Raw genomic sequence first — 26867 nt, forward strand, 5'->3', positions numbered from 1 at the left:
CATATATTTCCATATAATGACAATTCATAGTTAGTATAAAAAGGACAAAATACACCAATAAGCACCGTAAAAGTAGTCCATATAACACTATATTTCTAGTCTTTGCTTTGTGTGGCGAACAGATTGAAATTGAAGTCGTTATTCACTGACAGTATTCCCCTTCTGTTAACTTGGGAACTGAATCAGTTTGATTTGTGAACAAATTGTTCAAGTCCAATTTGTGGTTCACTGAAAAGAACCATCTCAAAAGATTGATTTGTTCATGAACTGAACTGATTCGGTTCTTGAGTTCAGCTCACTGATGCAATGAACAAGTCATAGCAGTTAATAGCTAACTGTAGGAGAAGATTATCAGTGAAAAACATTTTAAATTGATGTCTGTTTCTCAGAAAAAGCTATTGTATAGCTTTAGAAGACTTGGGATATAGAGCAGAAGTCCTTTAAACTACTTCTAAGGTGCTTTTTTGTGTGTTTTTTTCTTGGAGGCTAACAGTCCCAGTCCCCATTCACTTTCATTAGATAGAAAAGAGAGCAGACAGGATATTCTTCAAAAAGTAACTTTTTGTGTTCTATGAAAGAAAGAATATATGTCTATCGTTTGTAACGTTATTACTGTGAATAAATGATGACAAAATTTTATTTTTGGTTAACCTATCCCTTTAACCAAAATGCCTAAATGTGTGTTCTTAAAGGTGCACTTAGTATTTTTTTCCTAATTTAAAAAGTTTTACTTCTAAAAAAATGTATTGTAATTTTCAAAAATATGTATAAACTTATGAGCACTCACATGAGATGAAGACTCAGGTCATATTAGTAATCTTATAAAAATCTGTTTTATTCTACATGGAGAGGGTCCCCTCATGGGGGCTGCCATGTTAGAATCACATGACCACCCAAATACTACTCGCTTAATCTCAGTAACTGCCCTGTTATTGGACACTTTTAATAATGGATTAAATGAGTCATGGATGACTGTGAATAGTGAATGAAAACTTACTTGGTACACCTTTAAGAAAACATCAGCAGGAAAAAAAGCAGCTGAAATGGCAGGGAGAGTTTCTTCTGTTGATTATGTAAGAGGATTGGGGAGTGGGGGGCCTGGGTAGCTCAGTGGTAAAATACACTGGCTACCACCCCTGGAGTTCGCTAGCTCGCTAGTTCGAATCCCAGGGCATGCTGAGTGACTCCAGCCAGGTCTCCAAAGCAACCAAATTGGCCCGGTTGCTAGGGAGGGTAGAGTCACATGAGGCAAACTCCTCGTGGTCACTATAATGTGGTTCGTTCTCGGTGGGGCACGTGGTGAGTTGAGGTTGGTTGCCATGGTGGATGGCGTGAAGCCTCCACATGCACTATGTCTACTATGGGTAGAAATAATACCCATAGGATAAGCAGATAAATAAGGAAGTCGAGGCTGGAGATCTGGTGCAGACATACAATCAGCTGTTTTAGGTAGGACAGGTCAGCGGATGGGCTGACATTTACAAGCTGACTTTGTTGTGTCCGAGCTGATGTTTCTGAGGCTGATTTTGAGTTGATTGCACATGACAGCTGTGGAATAGTGTAGGATCCTGTCGGTTGAGTTGACAGCTAATTTTGCCTGTGCTCTGCTGATGTGCACTTGTTTAACAAACAGTAGGGTATAATAAGTTTGTCTGCAGATCCGTGGAACCCAAGGGAGGTTATTACTGTGGCCAATTGTGGGATGGAATGGTAGCTACTGTGTGTCCTTTGCATATGTAACATTGCACATAAAAAGGTATGTTTCTTGTATGGTCTGAAGGTTGTAGCTATTGTGCACGTTCAGTTACATATGGAGGATTATTTAATTGCATTGCACATACATTGGGGTCCAAAAGTCTGAGACCACTTGTGAAAATTACTCTATTTTGCATTTTTCTCATTTAAAATAGTTTTAACAAATAGTTTTTAGCATGATTATTTAGCATAAGTTGCAAAACCTGATGATCCATGTTATCCCAGCATGATTTGAGAATGTTCCAAAAAGCATCTTGTGTGTTTCAATGGAAGCAAATAAATCTGACATTTTGTATAAATTAGTTAACATGATCAGTGTCACAAAATACTTATTTGATTAGTAAACTAGACGGAGTGCAGAAACGTAATATTTCTAATTTATTTTGTGTATTATTAACTTTTATCTGTTTTAAAACATTTCTACATCTCTAACAGTTTTAAATGAAAAAAAAAAAAAATTAATGTCAGTGCGCTCTCAGACTTTTTGGACCCCACTGTATATAATAGAATATTTGGCACATATACTTGCAAAAAGAGTTGCCTCCATTTTCGAACGATAAAAGGTGATTCATTTAGTGTTCATTATGTGAAATCTGTACGTTTGGTAGGTACTAGGTGACATTATTAGATATATGAATTTGAGTTAACACAAAGGATCAAAGGTTTTGTGCGGAGGCATAATTTGTATAATAAATTAATGGAGAGTTAACTTTTTTTTACAAAGCCATGTATCTAAAATTGCCCTTTCTCAAAGAATAGCCTTTTGAAGAAGATGAAAGGTTGCCTGCTTTAAATGATGGAATGGGTTTTGGAGGAAATTTGAACTGTCTCCTTTTGATCCTCCTGAAATTTTTGGTTTTAGACAATAGCAAAGGAAGTAGATAAAAACAGGGCCGAACGTATGTATGGGTGAATCTCACGAAACCTACAAAGAACATGTCAGGTCATATTTCAGCCCAAAATCAAAAGAAAGATGTTAGATATTAAACTTTCCTTTAAATGAAGCCTATTTTAGGATTGACTTTTGGAATGAGACCATTAAGATTTTTGGCATTGTGATGTTATTTTCACAACAATTAGGCACATTCCCCACACCGCCGGCAATTCTTATTACCGTAATGCAAAACAAATAAAAAATAACGATATACAAATAATAAAATAGTTATACATTAAGGTAGTTATCTGTTTTGCCTTTAGGCTTTGAGTTTATGCTGATTTGCAAAAAATAATAATAATAAAGATACTGTAATACAGTTAAAAAAATACTGTTATAGTCACTAGAATCTAATGAAAATCACATTTAAGAATAATGGGAATTTCAAACAGAACATTTGGACACATTACAATAATTAAAATTTAGGGGAGGAAATGTGTTGATTGTCATGAAAATACTGTAGACAATGCAAAACATTTTAACTGTCTTAAAAACCAGTTTCATTTTCTTCATGCAAAATATAATTTCTTTTTTTTTTTTTTTTTTTTTTTTTATGGTGAAATGTGACCTGCACATGTTTTTTCTGAGTTTCACCTATAAACATAATTATACACATACATAAAATTTGCATACGGAATGTTTTGTAGTAACACATTCATGTTCAGTTAACTTCAGCCCACTTGTAGATGCGGTCGGTGTCTGTGTAGAGTGCGAGAGAAAGATGAAGCAGAAAGAAAGTGGGATGAGTCTACTCTATGAAGTGATTGCTTGTCAGGATGATTTCCATTTAAAAGCGCATCTGCCACTAAAGGCTGCGGCACAGGTGAGTGAAGGCCGGTGCGAAAGCAATTCAAAAAGCTCATGATAGAGTAGGTTGCAGAGGCAAGCCGTGCTGCTGTCATTGGAGATATAGGACACGTTTAAGGGCTGAGATCCGTTTACTCATCTAATTAAGGCCACTTTCTTTTATCTTGTTATTTCAGCATTAAGCTTTAACTTGATTTCCAATCTAATGCCTGATCCCAAAACATTCCAGTTTGTTTGCTAAGGTCACTGGCGTGTTGATGAAATTGCAACTGTTGCAACATTTTGTTCATTCAAAAACAAGTGTTTTGATAAAGAGTTTGGTTCGTTTATCTTGTTATTTCGGAATTAAACTTTCACTTGATTTTCAATGCTTAAAAGCATTCAAATGTTTTAGCAAAGGTCACTGACGTCGCCATTGCACACCTATCACAACTAATCTTCACAAACAGGTATTTTGTTCAAGGGTTTTGATTTGCAACTATCGCAACGTAATGTTCCTTCCAAAATGCGACAAAGAGTTTGATTCCCTTATCTTGTTATTTCGGAATTAATCTGTAATTTGATTTCCAATCTAATGCTTAATAGCATCTGAACTTGTTTGCAAATGTCATTGGTGTGTTGCAATTGCAGGAAATTGCAACTTTTATGGCATTATGCTCCTTTTAAATCTGTGTGATCCCCTTATCTTATTATTTCAGAATCCATTTTTTACTTGATTTTCAATCTAATCCTCAAAAGCATCCAAATTTGTTCGCAAAGGTCTTGACGTGTCACCATTGCACAAAATTGCAACTGTCACAACATTATTTTCCTTTAAAAACAAGTGTTTTCATAAATAAGTTGGTTTCCATTATGTTGTTTTTAAAGGAAATTAACTTGATTTTCTTTAACTTGATTTTCTTTTTTTATTTGACTTTAATTTTCAATCTAATGCTTAAAAGCATCCTAATTTGTTCGCAAAGGTAATTGACGTGTTTTCATTGTAGGAAATTGCAACCATTTCTACATTGTTTCTTTAAAAACAGGTGTTTTAATTTAGTGTTTGATCCCTTATCTTGTTATTTCGAAAATAACTTGATTTTTAATCTAATACTTAGAAGCATCCCAATTTGTTAATTTGCTAAGATTGTTCATGTGTCGACACTGCACGAAATTGCAACCGTCGCAGCATTATGTTCCATTAAAAGCAGATGTTTTAATAAAGAGTTTGATTTAATAATCAGCAACTAAAAATACAAAGCAAGTGACTTGATGTTGGCAACATACTGTGGCATTTATTAAAAAATGGAGGTTGTTTATTATTCTTTGATATTGCATTCTGTTTTTTCCCACCAAAGCCTATTGTTATTTAATTGTATTATAATTTTTTTATTGAACACCTGTTTGTAACTTGCCGTCTCATTGACACAAAAATTGGACATGATGGCACCAATGAATTCAAAATCTTGCAAAATTGGCAAAATCTTCCAAAAATTAAATACCGAATGCATTTTCCTCATTAGTTCACCTCAATGCATGGGCTCAAGTGCCTTAACTGTTATGTTGCCAGCTCATATGGTTCAATTTCATTTCATACTCCTCTCTCAACTGGGGAAATTAGGTGGTATCTGTTGGATGAATGTCATGTGAAGGGGAATGGGCACACCAGCGGAGATCTAGAAAATGCCCCAATGCTTCAAATTCTTGGTTAAACCCCAACCATAGTGGGTCTCTATCAACAGACTACCAGCCCTTTAAATAGAATGTCATTTACTTAACCTTCTATGGCTGTGATTTGCTAATGGTGGCTAAAAGACTCTTTAACTAGCCAAGCATAATTTGATATGCCGTGTGCTGCGGCTGTGCCACAGACAATCTATAGGTATAGATTTGCACGGCAGACAATTGGTCAATCAAGACAGTGGGCAGCACATCGATTGTCACTAATGTTATGTTTGCAGTATCACACAATTGATGCACAGCTTTAATTACATTAAATTCACCATGCAAGAATTATTCTGAAATTAGTTTAATTTTTTGACATTTTCCTTAAACATATAGCAGAGTCCAAAAATCTGAGACCACAGTAAATGTCTTTTCAATTAAAGCTATATATAAATGTTATGCATTTTTAAATTCAACATTTCACTCAAATTGTTATACTGATAAAATAATTTGTAATGAAACAAAATTGTATTAAATTAGAAAAATGCACAATAGAATCTTTATTACTGGGAATTTCAGACTTAGACCCCCCTCCTTTTTTACAGCAGTAATAATGCTCTTTTGGAGAAATCAGATCAATTTGGTGAAATAAAACTCAACCTATTTTGCAAGTGAATGCAGAGATGTTTGGCCTTGATTAGTTTGTCGTGCTCTTTACTAGTCTAAGTGCCACGTTAGACTCTGTGGGATCAGTTTTATCTTAGGGGACCAGAAGCTAATATCATTTTTCAAAGAATGATTCTGCCAGCACAGCACCAGTAATCCATCTTGGTCCCCGCACAGATTTTGGGCAGCACATGTGTGTTGCACTTTATAGAAGAAATTGTGTGCATATGAGAGAGAGATGAATATCAGTGGGAAAGAATGAAGCTAGAGAGCCATTTGTGATTAAAAGAGCTTGCTTTGAGTACACCCATAAGTTCACAGTGTTTGGACCTGATAAACGCAATTTCTCACATATTTCCTCTGCTGTTCTCTCTCTTCCCACTGCTGCTGTCACAGGGGATAGATACTGCCGAAATTAAAAGTCTATTGCTACTGGAAATGCGCTCTACGGTGCAAACATGAAATCATAAAATTTCCATTTGTTATCATATCTGTTTTTGTTTGGGGCTTTTTGTAGTTGTAGTTGTCTTTAGTTATTGTATTTACAGTGTGCCCAAAAATATTTGAACATTCAAGCAACACCTAAAAATGTCTGAATATCACTGCATAGACTACAAGTTTCACAGACCAAGTTTTATCTGCAATCAAATGATGCTAGACATTTTCTCGGAACTACAGTGTTTTCACTTTTCTGAGCCATTTTTGCTGTTATTTTAACCAACAGTTGCAGTTCATCATATAAACTATGGACATGTTTCACTAACATTTAACAACCAGAAAGTGTCCAAAACTTGTTGTCTTCATTAAGAACAGTATATCTATTGTTTTATCATTTAAAACACAACAAACATTTTTCTTTCTTTCTTTTTTTTTTTTTTTTTTTTTTTTTTTTGCATGAAAAGTGTGCTTGTGCAATCTTTCTTTAAAAGAAATGACACTTGGTTTGATATGTAGTTATTTAATGCAATGACATTCATGCATTTTTAATTGGTTGAATGAAGTTCCAAGTACGTTTTGGAGCCACTGAATATACTGTAAGTATGATATGACTGTCTTGAAGAAAATCTATTTTATAAGTCCATTTCTCACACAACTGATTTGGAGCTAAATTATTACGCCAGCTGGTGCCTTGTTGATTTATTTCGAGATGAGAAATGACTTAGAATTGTCTTGTGAAGTAGCAAGAGCCAAATGTACCCATACTAAATCAGCTCAATGAATAATTGAACAGCCTAGAATGTGTTAAGAAAATTACCTCTGGATAAGTGGCAAGGCAATGTTTGCCTCCTTTTAAAGGGAGAAAAAAAGCAGCTGTATATTTACGTCGCAAATTATTCACCAAAGGGAATCAGTCTTGACCTCGCCATCTACCTCTGTGGCAGAAATAAAGTTTGGCACCTGTTTGTTTCTGGTTTACAAAGTAGAGCTTAATGCTTCGTCTGCTGACATTTAAGTTCATTTTTATCCTTCATAAGAGACAAATGAAATTATAATGAACAGTACAAAGACTTCACGAACACTGTAAACACAGACAAATTATAAGTGTGTGTGTGTGTGTGTGTGTGTGTGTGTGTGTGTGCAGGTTTAAGTGGTGTACAAGGATGTTTTTTAGGTTACAAACTGGTAATTACAAGGGTATTATGCTATAAATGTGGTTTATGAGGACCTTTCTAGTGTCCCCATAATTTAAATACTAAACGAAGTTTTATTGAAAATGTAAAAATGCAGAAAGTTTTTTGTGAGGGTTAGGTTTAGGGGTAGGGTTAGGGTTAGGGGATAGAATCTATAGTTCATACAGTATAAAAATCATTATGTCTATGGAGAGTCCTCATGATGATTGCTGCACCAACATGAGTGCATGTGTGTGTGTGTGTGTGTGTGTGTGTGTGTGTGAGTGTGTGTGAGTGTGTATGTGTGTGTGTGTGTGTGTGTGTGTGTGTGTGTGTGTGTGTGTGTGCGTGCAAGTTTATGTGGTTTACGAGGACATTTCTAGTGTCCCCATAATTAAAATTGCTTAAAAAACATACTAAATGATGTTTTATTGAAAATGTAAAAATGCAGAAAGTGTTTTGTGAGCGTTAGGTTTAAGGTTAGGGTTAGGGTTATGGGATATAATCTATAGTTCGTACAGTATAAAAATAATTATGTCTATGGAGAGTCCTCATAATGATAGCTGCACCAACATGAGTGCATGTGTGTGTGTGTGTGTGTGTGTGTGTGTGTGTGTGTGTGTGTGTGTGTGTGTGTGTGTTGGCGCAGGTTTATGTGGTTTACGAGGACTTTTTTTTAGGTTACAAACTGGTAATTACAAGGGTATTATGCTATAAATGTGGTTTATGAGGACATTTCTAGTGTCCCCATAATTAAAATTGCTTAAAAAACATACAAAATGATGTTTTATTGAAAATGTAAAAATGCGGAAAGTTTTTTGTGAGGGTTAGGTTTAGGAGTAGGGTATCTATAGTTTGTACAGTATAGAAATCATTATGTCTATGGAGAGTCCTCATAATGATAGCTGCACCAACATGTGTGTGTGTGTGTGTGTGTGTGTGTGTGTGTGTGTGTGTGTGTGTGAAAAATATAGATACATATATAAAAATATGATATACAGTATATTGTATATCATATTTTATATACATGATATATATACATGATATACATGTATATACTGTATATACAATTCAACACTAGGCAAATTATGCAAAAAAAAAAAAAATGTTTAGATTTTTATAATCAGTGGCTTCCTAAAAATATTTTAAAGGAGGGGAAAACATACATAATCAATATAAATCTGAGTCTCTGAGGGTTAATTTTTTACATGTTACATTATAATTGCAAACTATCTGCAGAAATTCATGAGGATTCAGCTCTTAGGTACTTTAAAATTGGTGTCCATGTATGTTTTAGTTTTATTTCTTAAACTTGATTTTGAATGTTATATAAGAAGTGTAAGCCAGTGGGTTAAAGATAAATTAGTTCTATCATTCCAATTGAGAAATATTTTTTTCTTTGGCATTGTTAGGCTAAGAATACTATTCGAAATGGTAAGAAATGGTTAGAATGGCTTTTCGATTTTTGCAAATATCTGTATTGCCATGGAAACTTAATGCTACTCCCCTGGAGACAAAGGGTCAGCATACCAAGCTCTTGCAGGAAAATGTCACAGGAGCTTTAGCTTGCTGCTCTGCCATTCCTTTGCTATTTTAATACCAAAAGGAGAAAAACACTATTGTACACAGCTGATTGTCTAAAATGCCTGCTCTTTAAACTGGGATAGGTTTCCAGATTCTTCTGTCAATCATCTCTTATCTCTCCTATTATATCTGAATTACCAAGTCCGTTGGACACCCATGGAGTGAGCAACACCTGCATTATTAAATCCAAGAGCAGCCTCTGACTGACAAACCAAATAATGCCCATTGTGAAGATTTAAAAAGCTGCGGATAAATCCTGTGTGAGCCAATTTCTGCATTTTCTCTTGTAAATATCCTCACAAATTTGGGGATATTGCGCTTACTTTGAATTTACTTCACTTTATATTTTTCTGTTCGACACCTTTATATATCAGTGTATCTCATTGAAATCAATGTCTTTCTTCTTATTCTGGATTTATACGGAGTTGAATCAATAAGACCTGCATTATAAATGCAGCTTATCCACGTTAACTGTAAATCATCCTGGATAGATGCTGTTTACAGCGAATGTAAAAGTTTGACGTGGTTATGTGAGTGTCAGATGTGGTGGTAATGAATGTTATGTCTTAAGAACCATTGGCTCGTACACACTAAAAAAAAATCAATATCAATTACCTGGCTATTGGAAAAGTGTCAGAAGACAACCTTTCCATGTCCCATTTTTCCCCGCTCCTCTTTTCCCCTGACCAACAAGTGATTGCTTGTTTTTCTAGTGATAACAACAAACCTCATCAGATGGCTGTTTTTTTTTTTTTTTTTTTGGCTGTAATTGTCGACTAACCTTGAGGTTGAGTCAAAAGCAGAGGTACGTTCATCAAGATGGCTTCCCGTAAACAGATCTCTTGATGGAGCATGATCTGAAATGACCTGTTTCTGCCTCCTTCAGTTTATTTATCCATCTGACAAGGTCGTCAGTTTATCAAACGAGCTTCTCAGCAGAAGGCCTACTGAGATATGGACACATGATCCATCTGAGTAATGCCAGGAGCTCTCTCACACCCCTCTTTATGGTATTAGCCCTCAACATAGATCATAGGTCAACTCTCGTGCCCCATTTGGAGGATAAAAAAACCTATCTGGTCTTTCTGTAGATGCTGTTTCACCCTGCTACATAACTTTCCCTCCCTCTGGGTCCTCGGTAAATGTTTTTAAAAAATCATTACATGTACTGAAGGAACATTACCTGCAGGTAGGTCAGAGACAGCCAGTTAGTGCAAGCGAGCAGCAACCTGCTCAGATTCACTGTGTCAAAATTGAGCTCACATAAATATGTAACCACTACCATGATATAAATACTATATACTGTATCTGAAGTGATAGGTCACCCAAAAAATTACATTGCTGTCATCATTTATTCGTGTTATTCCAAACTCCTATTACCTTCTTTCATCTGTGGGTCATGAAAGGAGATGTTAGAAAGAATGTTAGGGATTGGCAGTCTCAGTCACCATTTACTTTCATTGAATAAGAAAAAAAAGATGCAATGAATGTGAATGGTGACTGAGGCTGTCAATTCCCTTACATTCTGCCTCTTGTCTTCTATGGAAGAATTAATGTATATGGGTTTGGAATGACATGAGAGTGTGTAGATCCAGACAGGAGATCCGCCCCCAAGCTCAACCTGCCCAGAACATGTACGGCTCATAGAGATGCCCACAGAAGAATGCAACGTGCCAGTCTTAGCATGGCACGAGAGCACACCCCTCCTGGCGATTGATGTAGGACACCACCGTTCTGTTGTCCGACCGGATGAGGACATGACTGTCCTGAATCTCTGGAAGGAAAAACCTTAATGCCAGCAGCACCGTGAGCATCTCCAGCCAGTTTATGTGCCAATATTGCTGCTGTCCCATCCAGACTCCATAGGCTGAATGTCCTTCGTGTACAGCGCCCCAACCCATAGAGGAGGTGTATGTCGTTATCACCTTGCAGAGACACACCTTTCCTAACGGAACACCCGACATCAGAGGGCGGGTTAGTTTCCATGGCAACAGAATGTGGTAGCAGCCACATGTCACTCTTAAGGGACATGCTCAGGGGAATGACAGAGGACGCCACGATCATGAGCCCCAAAAGCCTGTGAAATGTTCTCGCAGGGTGAACACATCCCTCTCTGAACATTGCTAGACACTGGCGTAATGACAGAACGTGAGCTGGAGACAGACGCGCCTGCATCGCCTGCGAGTTCAGCTCCACACTTAGGTCTTGTCTAGGTGCCATCTCGATATTGGGCAGCCAAAGCCTCTGAGTGAGCTAACACCAACCAATCGTTGAGATAATTCAAAATGCGGATGCCTTGAAGCCTCAAGCGCGTCAGAACTGCGTCCATGCATTTTGTGAAAGTGCGTGGTTCCAGTGCAAGTACGAACGGAAGGATACAAAATTGGTACGCTTTGCCCCCAAAAGCGAATCTGAGAAAATGGCTGTTTTGTTTCGGCGCAATCTGAATATGGAAATAAGCATCCTTCAAATCTATTGTCACAAACCAGTCCCCCGGCTGTACTTGTGACATTATTTGTTTCTGCGTCAGCATTCTGAATCGACATTTCATTAGGGTGAAATTCAAAGGTCTCAAATCCAGAATGGGACGCAAGCTACCGTCTTTTTTCAGGACCAGAAAATAACGGTTGTAAAAGTCGCAATATCTCTGAGAAGGGGGAATCTCCTCTATTGCCGCTTTTTCTAAGAGAGAGTGAATTTACTGAATCAAAACTGGGGCTTCCCAAACAGAGACATCTGTCAGAACAACCCCATTGACTACTGGCAGAGCCCACCTGAATTGAATGACATAACCATGCTCTATCATTTGAAGTACCCAGTTAGAAATGCCCTGCAACTGCTGCCAAGCCGCTAGACAGGCAGACAGAGGAATTAATACATGGCTCTCGCCTGTAGCGCGATGTGTAACCATTAGATGGTGCTCTTGGCTTACTTTTGACAGCTGCCTCACAACGGGCTGCACAGCGGAGGGGGGCCTTTGTGCCTCTACTACTGTGGCTGGTTGAATGGGATTTAATAATGTTTCTGCCTTTATTGTATTCAGGCATAAATGATGAGTGCCCTGAAATGCATTTACAGCAGGGACACTGACAGAATAAACCTTTTTCCTGGTATTTTGAATGGGGAAGAGTGTGTGAACATTGCGGGGAATGTTTATTTGAGAAAACTGGTTCGCCACAACAGCCCCAGCATTCTTTATGGGGGGACAACGTGTAGTGCTTACGTTCACTGTGTGTTTTGTGTACACTTGTGCTTGATGAACATCGAATTCTGTTATGCATGTCTCGAGCCCCTTGGTCATGTAGACAGAGGCTGAATTCAGGAAGCATTTTTTTAATGTTTGCTCCCCAGAGCAAGCTGCAGGGGGAAAATGAACCATATTCTGGTTGTCGGGCGTTTGAGGCACAACAGCGAACTCATCCTAATACTAACCAAAGGGCAAACAGGGGAGAAACGGATATGTTCATACAGTCCAATTTCGTTCACTGAATATGGGCTCACCCTTCGTTACCCAGCAAGCCTGTCAGGCTCGTGTGTAGACCTATTTTTATTGTACATTGAGTTATATTATGCGTGCCCCGAGACCCTTGGTCATGGAGGCAGAGGCAAAACTCAAGCTGAAAATATTCAATGTTCATTCGCCAGTGCAAATTACGGGCAAATTACTGAGCTAAATTGGTTTATTGAAAAACTGGTTAGACACTAAACCGGTCACAGCATATAATGGGGGAACAAAGTGTAGTACTTGAGACAAAGTGCTTTTGCACACCGGATAGAACATTTAGTTGAGAATGCTCAACATTATTTATTTAGACAGACACAACTGCGAGTGTTTGAGGCATGAAGAACGGTGAACTTGACTCGATAGTGAACACCGCTTCATCAATAAGTACTTTAGCGGGCTTCGGCTGATCAGAAGACTGCGGTCCTCTGAACGGCGCCGATAAGAACCCCAAGCGCTCGTCTGTGAGATGCGATACATGTGGGGGGGAGTGTTTGCTAACCTTGATTTGTAGAAGGAGGCACAAAGTACGTTGTCTATCACCCTCGCAAACAAAAGCATCGCCTTGACCAACTCCTGTCCGTTCGCACTCCTATCTTCTCAGACACAAAGCTGAAATCCCAAAATGGCTCCAGCACACGGAGCTCCAAATCTGGAGGCTGTAGAACTGGGGAAAGCACCTTGTGTTAAGAAATTGCGAGCCTCGACGAAGCACCGTTGTCCTCGTCGGTTCCTTTTAATGTTTGGAAAAACCCACATTGAAACTGCTCTGAAATTTACATTGTGTCAACGACGTCCTTACATGTTTGCCACTCAAAACGGAGAAACGCTTCGACGTGAGTTGCTAGAAACAAACTCAATTCATGCACTGAAGAACAGAGAATCTGACTCGATTCTTTATGGAGCCCGTGACGTAGCTCTCTAGGGGGCGTCGCTTAAGCGTCATCAGCCAATAAATTACCGTGACTGCATAAGGGCTTCAGACCATGTGACACTCGGAATGTGTCCCAAAGCGATCATACGCAGCTCGAGTTCCACGAAAGGGAACTGGCAATTTGGTTTAATTCAGCTTAGGCCAGCATGAATTTCCTTGCCAGTGTATACTGGTTAGTGCTGGTTTGGTGCAAGTCTAGGAAGAACATTACAATCCTGTTCATATAGTTTCTTATGTTCTTAGTTACACAAATTTTCAGTATAAACCATGTCTCAGATGTTTCTTGTAAATGTCCTTAGAAGAAATAATAAAGACACAAATGAGATTTCATACAGTTTGAGTATAAAGCTTATTATCATTAAAATTATTGTAAACTAACCCTTTAAAAGTGGATGAGAGAGAGGAGGAACACGATGCAAGCTGAAACGTTGCACGCGCATTACCCACTGCGCCGCAGCCGTTAGATCTTTTGTTTGAATATATATACTGTAATTGGAGAATGTTTACAGCTGCAGCAGTTATTTGTTTGGTTGCTTGCTTTTTGTTTTGTTTTGTGTATTTATTTATTTATTTATTTTGAGCGTGTTTGGATTCAAAAGACCATCAAATTAAACACTAAGGTACATTTTTGCCTCAATATTTGAGCAATTGCTAATTGAATCATAACCCAGATTTTTTTCAGTACTGGTGTATATACAGCCGAAGGCAAGGTGGTAAAATTTACAGTATATTGTGATACTTACAACATTGCGATTTTAACATTTTGTCTCTTGAAACTGAACGTTTTTTGATTCAGCTTTATATAACGCTGTTCTGTTTGACTGAGTGTTAAGTGGAAGAGATTGTGAAGAGCATGTTTAAGAGCTTTTTGAAGTATATTAGATGCACTGAGACTGCAAAAGTCTCAGTAAAATCAACAGAATTTTTGTTATTCTAGTCATGCTTCCATTTCAGGAGCAAATGTTTCGAAATGAAAAAGAATACACTAACAAATATCAAGGTCATGCTCCTCTACATGTTACATGATTTTCACAATTGTTGTTTTTGTCTCATTCTTATGTTTATGAAAACAACAATAGAGACACCGGAGAGGGGCAGTAACCAATTTGTCACTGAATAAATTATGATTGAGCCAAATCAGATTAAATCTGGCCTGGAGAGACTATAGGCTAATGTTTCAGACTTCAATTTAAAATTCCCAGAGTTTTCCTATTTGATTTCCTATTAACACCTTCATTTTTTGACCAACAAAAAATAAAAAATAAAAAAAAAATAAAAGGACATACAGTAATGGCTTGCCTTTGCTTCCATAGTTGTCTTTGTGCCAGCACTAAGTGCTTTTTGGGAGATCTTCTTGGGGATTCCCTACAAAGTTCTTTTCCTACTTAAGCTGCTCTCCAGACTTATATCCTAGTTGATGGTTTCCGACTGTCCTCATTAGCTGTTATAATCTGGAGATGAGGAGACCAGCACTCAGCTTCATCTCACTGGTAAATTATGAATATGTCATCGTTCGCACAGGCTGGATGGAGAGCTTGGAGTCAGGGGCGAGGGACTCGTGTGCTCATCTAAGGTTAGTTGTGCTCTCCAAGTATGTTCAAGAGCACAGACCGCACCACCAACTCTAGGATTCTCCTCTGTTTGAACCGGTCACCATCAAGAACTAATTGAATGTGTCAGCATTGCTTACTCTGCCGAAAAGTCCATTTTAGGCCAACACAAATTTCCTTGCTGGTTTTTACTGGTTAGTGCTGGTTTGGTGCTAATCTAGATAGAGCATTATTATGATGTTCACATACATTGTGAAATTGTCATTTACGCTACCTTGTCTCAGATGGCTCTCGTAAATTTCATTATGAGAAATAAAAAAAGACACAAATAAGACAAATGAAATATTTAGCTATAAAAATATTGTGGATTGCTTAGCTGAGATAATTTGGTCTTTTAAGAATTTGATGAGAAATGTTTGCGTTCATAATGAAATCTCTGACTTTTAATTGCAGACTTTGATCTCTTGACAAATTTTAGCACTTTTTGTGACATTTTTTAGATCTCTTCTGCAAATCTGGGGGAAAGACTTGAGATAATTAGGGTCTGTTTGTCAGGAGAAAAATAAAAAACATTGCAGAATTAAGCAGGCCACATATGTTGGCGACCAAACATGCTTGTTTTTGTCAGCACAGTATGTGTTGCTTTAGACTGACTTTAATTCCAGTCTTCGTTGACACCTCACATTTTGTTTGTTGACACCATGATCTGAAATTCATTCACAACCTCCATGTAAAAAAAATCTGTTAGAATTGCTCTAAACTCCAGCGTATATGCACTGTGAAAATCTTTGCAATGTATGACTGAAGTGAGTGCGAGTAGCTTTATAAAGAGAAGGCCGAACAAATGTATCTTATAACTTTCAAGCATCACCAACAGCTGCAAAACCAGGAAAGCTGCACAAAAGCAGGTCACTCCTTGATCTAGATAAGACAATGTGCTGGCCTATTTGTTGGCAGTCTCTGGAGGTAGGGTGCATATTGGAGGAGCGAGGGAGAAGGGGGAAGAAGGAAAAAACCTCACTACTATCATTGAAAAACAGTATTTAACCTGCTTTGTAGTGACCTGAATTTTTTTAGTGCATATACTTTTAAAAATCCCAACCAGATCTCATGAAAATTATGTGACTGTGGCGACATATTTGCTAAATTATATTACATGGTTCCTTACATGTATCGTGGCAGTTCCGAGGTGAAACTTCCACCGTGTGGGGCTAAAAGCGAGTTTTTTTAAGGGTAGTGCTCTATTGAGTTTAAATCAGCAAAACCAACCTGCCTACCATAAACCCTAAACCTAACCAAAAGTGTCATAAAAAGCAAATGTGAGATTAAAAATGCAACCACATCATTTTGCTGTGCTTCTATAACACTTTCAGATCACATGTCGAATCGCAAGCGCTTCAGGACTCTTACCCTGGTCCATTGCAAGTGCAATACTCTATCTGTCACTACTGAGTAATTTGATCATGCTCGAACAAGCTTGTAAATGCAGCTGGTTTTGTAATGCAAATGTTAAAATGTATTGCCTTAGAAATCGTGCACTGTAGTAAAGTGTTTAGATGCCATAAGAAAGCATTGTGTGAGGAACAGGGCAGAAAGTGTTTATGAACTGATAAATCTGCAGCTTTACTCGTGATTTGTATGAAACTGAATAAAAGTCATTGTTGTGGTAGCGCCTCTAGTGTTAATTTTACCAGGACACTGTGCCGATGCAACAAGCCGCTAAAATAAAATATAGTATCATGATTCTATGGCATCAAATTTCGTCACGTTCTTTTCTTTAGTAAACTGTTTCTATTGCTTGATTTTATTTGTTATCATCAGATAAAATAAACACAGAGTGGCAGATGCTCATTATAATCATGTTACAATTCCACACAAAAAAAATGACAAAGACAATTTGGCACTTCGTGGGTGTTAATTTTGGACCATGCTTATGACAATTTACATGTATATATATCATATGGTATGTGTAATGTAACATGTATGTTGTGTTCCATCCAGCTGTGTTTGAATACAAGTATGCATCCTTATCTTGTGCTGTCTGCTGTTGGTAAGTGTGGTTTGTTGCCTGTACAGCTGGAGTAGTTCTTACTGCCCCCTGCTGTTTGAGACTCATAAAAACTTGAAGGTGGCTCGAACTGCTCCGATGGTAGGAAAATTAATTATTGCGGTAATGTTTTATATAATTACTCACACTGAATTAACATTAAATTTACAGCCCTAGTAAATTAATTTGCATGGCTTTGGAAACAATTTATAAAGTTGCATGGGTAATATTCTGGAGGCACAGAAACATGGTATTTGTAACAAAAAAAATCTTTTAACTGTTTTCTTTGTGGATAGACTTAAGCACAACATTTCATTGTGCCAATGTTACTCCAGAAAGTCTCTTAAAATCCGTATTGGGTGTGAGCTGACTGCAGTTTGTTGAAAGTGGAGGTTGAAGTGGAGGCTGTCAAGACAAAATATCCATAGCAATGTGCAAAAAAACTCTGAGAAACCTTCAATACTGTTCCAAAATTGCACTCTTTCCCAAAATTGTCTCTGTAAGAATGTCTAGATCATCTTACATAACGCACTTAAAATCTCTTCACAAATCTCAAGTCTTTAATAGCTGCAAGATTGTTGATTGCTGGCTTCAAAGCACTGGCATGCAGTTTGAAGTAATATTATCATGTTTGCTGTTTGTCTTGCAGAGTTGCTGTATTGGAAAGTGGAAGCCTTCGAATATCCAACGCCACCAAAGCAGATGCTGACACGTACACGTGTGTCGCCCGCAACCAGTTTGGCATGGCCAGCAGCTCAGGAAATCTGCTTGTTAAAGGTATTTGCTTGAATTCAGCAGTTCAGTCAGTTCTCTGAAAATCTTTGCATAATGTGTTAGTCTATATTTAGTTTTATACTGTAAGTTTGATAACTGATGTTATTTTAAAAAGTGATGTACTTTTTGTCAATGGGTTAAAAAAGTGTAAAATCTAGTTATTTTTGCAGTTTATTTTGGCACCTTTTATGGTACAGAAGTTGTGCATGTTTAACCTTTTAACAAAAAAGGTATTCTGAGTTATTTCCCCACTTAAGTCACATTAAAATAACTACAACACTCTTTCCTGCATGCTTAGCAGTAGTATTGCTAAGACAGTATATGATTAAGAACATATCGATATCTGGTCTTTGGCAAGTGGAATACTTTTATTTCCTAATTAGATGAAGGAGTGTAGTGTCGGAGCATCAGCACAGGGGACCAAGAAGGACTCAGATCACACTTGTTTTGAGTCACTGGAGCAGTGAGTTATTACACTGAATTAAATATGAATGAGAGGTGGGTGTGCGGTCACAGCATGTTCACTTAGGAGTGTTCTAAAGCTGGGGGAATTTTCAGGATGTAAGCACAACTTCTCCACACCCTCTGCGACATGTGTGTTTTACCACCCTCTTTTCTTTCTCAAACTCTCTTATTTAAAATGTGAAAAGTGAACATGTGCAGTTGTTACCTTAAGAAGATATAGCTACCTTATCTAACCCTTAAATATGACTTTCTGTGGAGAAACCTAATGTAGTCAGGTTGATTCAGTCATAAAACAATTTTTTTTACTTGAGTAAAAGCCATTAAATGATCATTTTTTCACATGAAGCACAATTTTTTTATTTATTTTTTTAATGACATGACATTCATTTTTTTCTTTTTTTTTCTATTAAGGTATTCAGAAATACTTAAAAAATGCAGTTCATACAGACAATGACTTGAATACACCTCCTCTATGATGAACATGTTTTCAATTTCTAAATTAAAATTAATTTTGATATTTGTTGAGAGGACTTAGAAATAAATTAATGTGTAATTAATTAATAGACAAAAAAAAATATTGAAAATGTAAATAGATTATCAAAAAGAAATATATCCTAGAAAAAAATACAAAATAATGAAAATTTATATTGGGAAGTTTATGCACGTGGTGTATTCAATGTATAAGGAAAATATGTCATTTTATATATATATATATATATATATATATACTACCGGTCAAACGTTTTGAAACACTTACTCATTCTTTATTTTATATATATATATATATATATATATATATATATATATATATATATATATATATATATATATTTTTTTTTTTTTTCACATTTTAGAATAATAGTGAAGTCATCAAAACTATGGAATAACAAATGGAACTATGGGAATTATGTTGTGATTAAACAAAATCTAAAATAAATCAAAACTGTGTTATATTTTAACATCTTCAAAGTAGTCACCATTTGCCTAGAATTTGCAGACATGTACTCGACATTTTCTCAACCAGCTTCTTGAGGTATCACCCTGGGATGCTTTTTAAACAGTATTGAAGGAGTTCCCATCTATGTTGGGCACTTAGTGGCTGCTTTTCTTTATTATTTGGTCCAAGTCATCAATTTCAAAAACTTTTTTTATTTATTTTTTTTATTACATTTTAGTTTTATAATGAAATAAATTAATATGTTGGCACAATTATATTTTTGTCTACAAAACTAATTTCAAACATTTAAGCATACGCCTTCAGATCAAAAGATTTTTAAGATCATGAGAAACATTTCAGTCAAGTGTTTCAAAACTTTTGTATTACTGAATATTTTTTGACAATTATATATTTTAGAGTCATTAGATCAAATTCGCTTTGCTGAAAATGCAAGAAACATTTTTCAAAAGATTATAAAACCAACATAAATACAGAGATTACATTTCTATTAACGTGGCACATACAATTTAATCTATATTTTAAAGATTTCTCTTTTCATCATCTCAGACATGCTTATTTGTCTTTGACCCATATACTGTACATACATTTAAGAAAACAATTATTTAAGTATGAGGTACTATTTAGGTATCATATTTATTCTCTAAACTTTATTTAAAAAAATATACATTAGTTTTAGCTTTACATTTCATTCTATGAGTTGCAGTTAAGTAAAAACACTTCTATCAGGAAGACTCGCAGACTTGAGAGAAATTTAAGATGACATTTATTGATGAATATAAAACAGAAATGTAATGTCTCTCTTTGGCGTAAGCCCCATCTGGTGGTCCGAAGAAGTTGTACTCGGAACCATCTTATCCTGCCGGAGATAGGAGGCAGGGGCGAGGAGTCTACCCCCGTGCAGGACGGCACTCAACTGGTGGTGGTGGGGTGGTGGAGCATGCCATGTTAGCATGCTGAAACGCAATGTGATAGATTGTGAACAGACTTATAAGGCATTGGTTTACATGTGATTGGCTAGGATTTACCTAGCTAATGATGTGATGATGTAGTCTTCCCACTGGAACTACGCTGCGCTTACATTTCCATCCATGTTGTATAAACTCTTAAATAAATGTTCTGAACAACAGTTCCAGAGGATCTTTTTCATTTCATCCTTCACAAAACAAAGCTTTAGGTCTATAAAAAGCTCTATATCCATTGCCTCCCTCGCAAAACTTATAAAAGTAAATAACAATAGGGTTTCTTGCACCATAAGTGCTAAGTTTAGTCTACTTCATTAACCTTTGTCAAGCATTGAAACCCCAAATCATTGTCTGACAAGGGGAGATCCATCAAAAATTCAATAAACATTGATCCCCCTCATTTTATATTTGTATGTATTATGTTGTCAAGTTATTGACACGATGCAGGGGGATATGGCGGTTAATGGTGTTAATGGTGTTAATAGAAAGACGGAGTGGACCAGAGCACCTTAAAGGGGTCATGAATAGGAAAATCAAACTTACCATGATATCTTGACATATAAGAGTTCATAGCACTATAAAAACATATTGTAAATTTCAGAACCGAAAACTTCTTCGTTAGTCCAAAAAAAGGCTTTATTGAAACCAAGGTGCCAAAATGACTTGTTCTCTACTTCCTCCTCGCTAATACGTCATAGTGAGTTATTACACCAGCACAGGCCAGCCTCTGCATAAACAGATCAAGGTCTACTTTATCGCCGACACTGCTTAGGCCAGCCCACCAGTCTTGAGGTTAGAGTAGAGCGGTGAGATTATTTTTGGAGCAACAGGAGGTGTCACGATGGCCACGAAAATGTCAAAACGTTGTGCAGTGCCAGGTCCCAACATTAAGAAAAAATGTCTGGGCCTGGGTAGCTCAGTGGTAAAGATGCTGGCTACCACCTGGAGTTCGCTAGTTCGAATACCAGGGCATGCTGAGTGACTCCAGCCAGGTCTCCTAAGCAACCAAATTGGCCCGGTTGCTAGGGAGGGTAGAGTCACATGGGGTAACCTCCTCGTGATTGCTATAATGTGGTTCGTTCTCGGTGGGGCACGTGGTGAGTTGAGCGTGGTTGCCACGGTGGATGGCATGACGCCTCCACACGCGCTCAACAAGCCACGTGATAAGATGCGTGGGTTGACGATCTCAGACGCGGAGGCAACTGGGATTCGTCCTCCGCCACCCGGACTGAGACGAATCACTACGTGACCATGAGGACTTAAAAAAGCACATTGGGAATTGGGCATTGGGAGAAAAACAGAAAAAAATCACAAAACAAAAAAAGAAAGCGTGGCTGATGTTTATTTTTAATGAAGTCCCGGATCGTGCCGGTAAGAACATGTTTGTTTGCTCACTTCATTTTACTGATGATTCTTTCACAAACAAGACACAGTTCGAAGCAGGCTTTGCAGAGAGACTTAAATTCAAAGATGATGCAGTGCCAACTATATTGGACCCGACAGTGATGTCGCAACAAACAAGTGTGAGTATCCATGTTAATTGTTTTGCTTCGTATGTTACAGACTGTTAGATGTGTACTGAGTATTTGATTTGATCCTAGTGATTTTAGACGCTCGTGTATTAGTTTTAATGCACAGGGATCTCTAAGCAGCATATATTTTCTTGTTCTGTTGGCATGATGGCACAATTGCCACAGATGCACCTAAAGAGTATTGCTATCAATATATTTAGACAATCTCTTTCCTTTTTATTGAAAACGTGACTCATTGTAATGAATAACGTATGCGTTTTTCACCACACTGAATATATGATGAAAGATGATTATATGATGAACGACAGTGCGCCAAACACTGGTGAATGTATCCTGTATACATTTACATGTTGCACGGTTAGTGTATCCTTTCACAGTTATAAATGTGATAGCACCATGTATTTACACTTTATTTGGTACTGTCATGTGTTACACAGCATTTGTAAAACACAGAAATGTTTCACAGCCCCAACTATGTAACAAGATACACACCGTTGTGTCGCGTCTTAGTTTAAACAACAATAAAAGTAAGACCTATTACACAAATAGACAAGTAAATTACAGTGATTACTTACCACGCTGTCACAGACTGCAGTATCCGTGGTGTTTGTGAAGGGGGTTAATTTTCTTCAAATTCGGGATCAGACTCTGGCTCAAACATGTATGGATGAATTCCTCCGGTTGTCATTTTTTTAACCATCCGAAGTTTTCAAAACAACCCCACATGCGCGTAAAGGCAGGGGCATTTACACTTATCCAAATGCAAAGATGTTACCCAATCACAGCAGTTGGCGTTTCAAGAACACACGCCCCAAAAAACGGAGCGTTTGAATCAGAGGCACAAAAACTGGATAGAAAATGACCAATTATTCCTAAATTATGACTACTTTTAATGAAAAAAAAATCACACTAACATTGTAAGTGGACAATCCAATTCATGACACCTTTAAACGTGATAGATAGATAGATGCAGTGGGGCTGGACACTTTTGACTTGCCAAAGATGTCAACAGAAGTGATAAGCCACTGGCAGCTATATGACAGTGGCCGTTTTCTCTCCATTAGTATGTCAGATGGGTGTACACATGCTGCATCAGCAAAGGGCACTCATGATCAACCATACATTCAAACCTAGACACCTTCAGAGACAAGCTAAATCCCTTTCACTCCACAACAACCAGCCTGATCTCATGAAAATTACATGACTGTGCATGCAACATTTTGACAAAATGATATAACTTGGTTCCTTACATGTATCGTGACAGTTTCAAGTTGAAATATCCACTGTGTGGCACTAAAAGCGAGTTAAATGTTTACTGTCAGCCCAACATGACGTGACGCGATGGATGCATCCAGTGTTGACAACATCATTGATTATAATGGGAGTGATTTGCTTTTGTCACATTGCGCCATGCTGCTCACATCTGGTGTAGACAGGGTGTTACCGACAGTGTCATAAAAAGCAAATATGACATGAAAAATGGAATTAAAGCAACCACATAATTTTTTATGTCATAAGATAGCATTTTGTGAGTAACAGGGGAAAATGTAAGTGTTCTGAACTGAACATCTGCCTTTTTACTCTGGGTTTGTGCGAAAGTAAATAAAAGTCGTTGTTGTAGCGCTTCTGATGTTTATTCTTGAGATGCGTACAACGATCCACGTACAAAAATTATTTAGCAAATATGCAGTTATACAGGTGCATCTCAATAAATTAGAATGTCGTGGAAAAGTTCATTTATTTCAGTAATTCAACTCAAATTGTGAAACTCGTGTATTAAATAAATTCAATGCACACAGACTGAAGTAGTTTAAGTCTTTGGTTCTTTTAATTGTGATGATTTTGGCTCACATTTAACAAAAACCCACCAATTCACTATCTCAAAAAATTTGAATATGGTGACATGCCAATCAGCTAATCAACTCAAAACACCTGCAAAGGTTTCCTGAGCCTTCAAAATGGTCTCTCAGTTTGGTTCACTAGGCTACACAATCTGCTGATCTGACAGTTGTCCAGACAACAATCATTGACACCCTTCACAAGGAGGGTAAGCCACAAACATTCATTGCCAAAGAAGCTGGCTGTTCACAGAGTGCTGTATCCAAGCATGTTAACAGAAAGTTGAGTGGAAGGGAAAAGTGTGGAAGAAAAAGATGCACAACCAACCGAGAGAACCGCAGCCTTATGAGGATTGTCAAGCAAAATCAATTCAAGAATTTGGGTGAACTTCACAAGGAATGGACTGAGGCTGGGGTCAAGGCATCAAGAGCCACCACACACAGACGTGTCAAGGAATTTGGCTACAGTTGTCGTATTCCTCTTGTTAAGCCACTCCTGAACCACAGACAACGTCATTTTCCCTTCCACTCATGTCACCATATTCTAATTTGTTGAGATAGTGAATTGGTGGGTTTTTGTTAAATGTGAGCCAAAATCATCACAATTAAAAGAACCAAAGACTTGAACTACTTCAGTCTGTGTGCACTGAATTTATTTAATACACGAGTTTCACAATTTGAGTTGAATTACTGAAATAAATGAACTTTTCCACGATATTCTAATTTACTGAGATGCACCTGTATAAGAGAAGTATAAATCTGTGATTACCTTGCCTTGAAAATCTCATTAATTCATTATAAAATGTATCAGAATTTAAAGGAATATTCCAGGTTCAATGCAATTAAGCTCAATCAACAGCATTTGTGGCATAATATTGATTACCACAAAAATTAATTCTTAAAAAAAAGCAAAAATCAAGGTGACAGTGAGGCAATGGAAGTAAATAAGGCTAATTTTCTAACGTTAAAATACTCTTTTTCAAAAGTGTAGCCACAAGACATAAACAATATGCATGTTAACATGATTTTAGTGTGATAAAATCACTTACTAACCATTTCTGTGTAAAGATTTAGCCAGTTTTACAACTTCGTTGTCATGACAATGTAATGTCAATAAACCCTAAAATGACTGTAAAATTATGTTTTAAACAACTTCACAGCTCAAATAATACAGAGTTTTGGAAATATGTTTTTTTGGTAATCAACATTAAGTCTTGGAAGTTAATGCAATATTTAGAAGTCATAGAAACTCATGTAAATCTCTATTGAATATAAATTGTTCAAGTTATGCCAAGCTCTAAATTACATAATTGGCTAGAAATTGCTTTGTTAAATCTCTATAATATCTTATTTTTTGCGTGTAATTTTTTTAAATTCTTCATCCTTCAAGTCATGGAAAGATTATAGAAATTAATTGGTCAAAAGTTATGGGAACCCTGTATTTCATATGTATTGAGCATTAATGATAATTATGTGGTAATTCAGAAATATTGAGCATTCGTATGTCTCTAATAAATTGTTTACATAAGCTGTCTAAACGTCGATATTTTACGCATCAGTGGCCCTTATCCATTCAAAACTGAAAACAATGTACATGCACACTTTACCTACAAATACTAATGAACTCACATAGGCCACTGAGTGCATGTGTTTGTTCTCTGTTTGAAGTTTAAAGCTGTCTTCTGCCCCCGAAAAAACTGTAGTGACTGAGCATACTGTCATGTTTACTTAAAGGTTCAATCCATTTCAGTTTCAATCTCTAAGGCCTTCTTGAGATACCAGCTCGACAGCTCTCTAATAAAGCACCTTGGAGGTAGCTCTCCTTTTGTTGGTTGCTATAGTGACTGCTTTGATTGTTTCATTTACCCTTTTTTAAGATGCAAATGCAAATGAGTCATATCATTATTCTTTAATGCAGCTGATTCTTCTATATTTAGAAAGCATCCAGAAGTGCTGCTTCGCATTTTACCAATAATATTTATATCAAAAAGCATATTTCAGGAGCATAAACCAGATATTTGTTAATGCAGAAGAATAATTTGTTTTTTGTGCCAGTTACTTGTAAAATCTTAATTTCTCTGTGATCTGATTAATAATTAAAAAATGCATTACTTGCATTATAGATGATATATATGCAGTCGAGGAAGCATACAGAGAGATAGATGAGTGTCTTAGAAATATTTTATACTGAAACTTCACTCCATGCTTTCATCTAAATAATTTTCTTCTCGCCAGGTGAAAACATGCAAGTGGGAGTGTCAAACATTTATGCATATTTTTCACTTTCTAACCCTGACATATTTAATTATTCAAGAACAGAATCCTTTAATCTTGAATTATTTCATCAAAGAATAACATTCCACAGATAATTTCACGTCCCAAAGTTTGAAAAGTTTGCTCATTATTATTATGAGCCGTTCAGTATAAATTGCCGTCTCTAAAAATAAAATGATGTCCTTAAAGGTTCTCATGTCTTATTTCTCATTTGCTCTACTTGCATAGCAGACTACAGAAATATGTGCTGTTTTGTCAAGAAGTAATTCGGTCAATGTCATTCATTGTTCTTAACATATGGATTCAAGACCTCTTATTACTTATTACTTATCTTTTTATGCATTTTAAAGGGATAGTCCATCCAAAACTGGACATTTTGTCATCATTAACTCTCCCTCATGTTGTTCCAAACCCATATGACTTTCTTTCTTCTGTGGAACACTAAAGCAGATGTTTGGCAGAATGACAGCTTCAGTCACCATTCAATTTCATTGCATCTTTTATCCATACAATGAAAGTGAATAGGAATTGAGACTGTCATTCTGCCTAACATCTCCTTTCTTGTTTACCACAGAAGAAAGAGAATCATACAAGTTTGAAATGACAAGAAAAAAATGATTAAATTGAGTAAATAATGACAGAATTTTCATTTATAGCTGATCTGTCACTTTAAATATAAATACTGTGCAAGAACTAAATTTCCATTGTTTGTTAGCTTTTAAAACTTCCAAGAGAGGACTACATTTCAATAACTTAATCTCTGAAACAAACAAGTTTCTCTGCAGTCTAACGGGATTGTGATTAACCCTCATTCTGCCTGATTAATTCAAGGCACTGTTTGCCTTCTGCATGTTGTTTGTTGGTCAAGTCATCTCACACCTTTTATTCCATTATTTCTCTTCATTAATGCAGTTCTCAAACATGTCCACTCTGTCATTATCAATGACATTTATCTACACATTTTGTTATGTGTCTGAAGACAGGAGCGGCCCATTAAATTGGTTATCAATGAGCATTCGGGAGAAAATCTG

The 26867-nt window shown here is 36.8% G+C and overlaps 1 protein-coding gene across 1 annotated transcript in view; it reads left to right on the top strand.

Annotated features, from left to right (window-relative positions):
- Positions 1–26867, top strand: part of LOC127449422 (contactin-4-like) — a 261042-nt gene that overhangs the window by 198006 nt on the left and 36169 nt on the right. The window contains exon 12 of the mRNA XM_051712833.1: positions 17683–17810. Coding sequence (XP_051568793.1) covers positions 17683–17810 — 128 coding nt within the window. The remainder of the gene's footprint in view (positions 1–17682; positions 17811–26867) is intronic.

The sequence above is a fragment of the Myxocyprinus asiaticus genome, chromosome 12 (assembly GCF_019703515.2).
Source record: "Myxocyprinus asiaticus isolate MX2 ecotype Aquarium Trade chromosome 12, UBuf_Myxa_2, whole genome shotgun sequence".
Lineage (NCBI taxonomy): Eukaryota > Metazoa > Chordata > Actinopteri > Cypriniformes > Catostomidae > Myxocyprinus > Myxocyprinus asiaticus.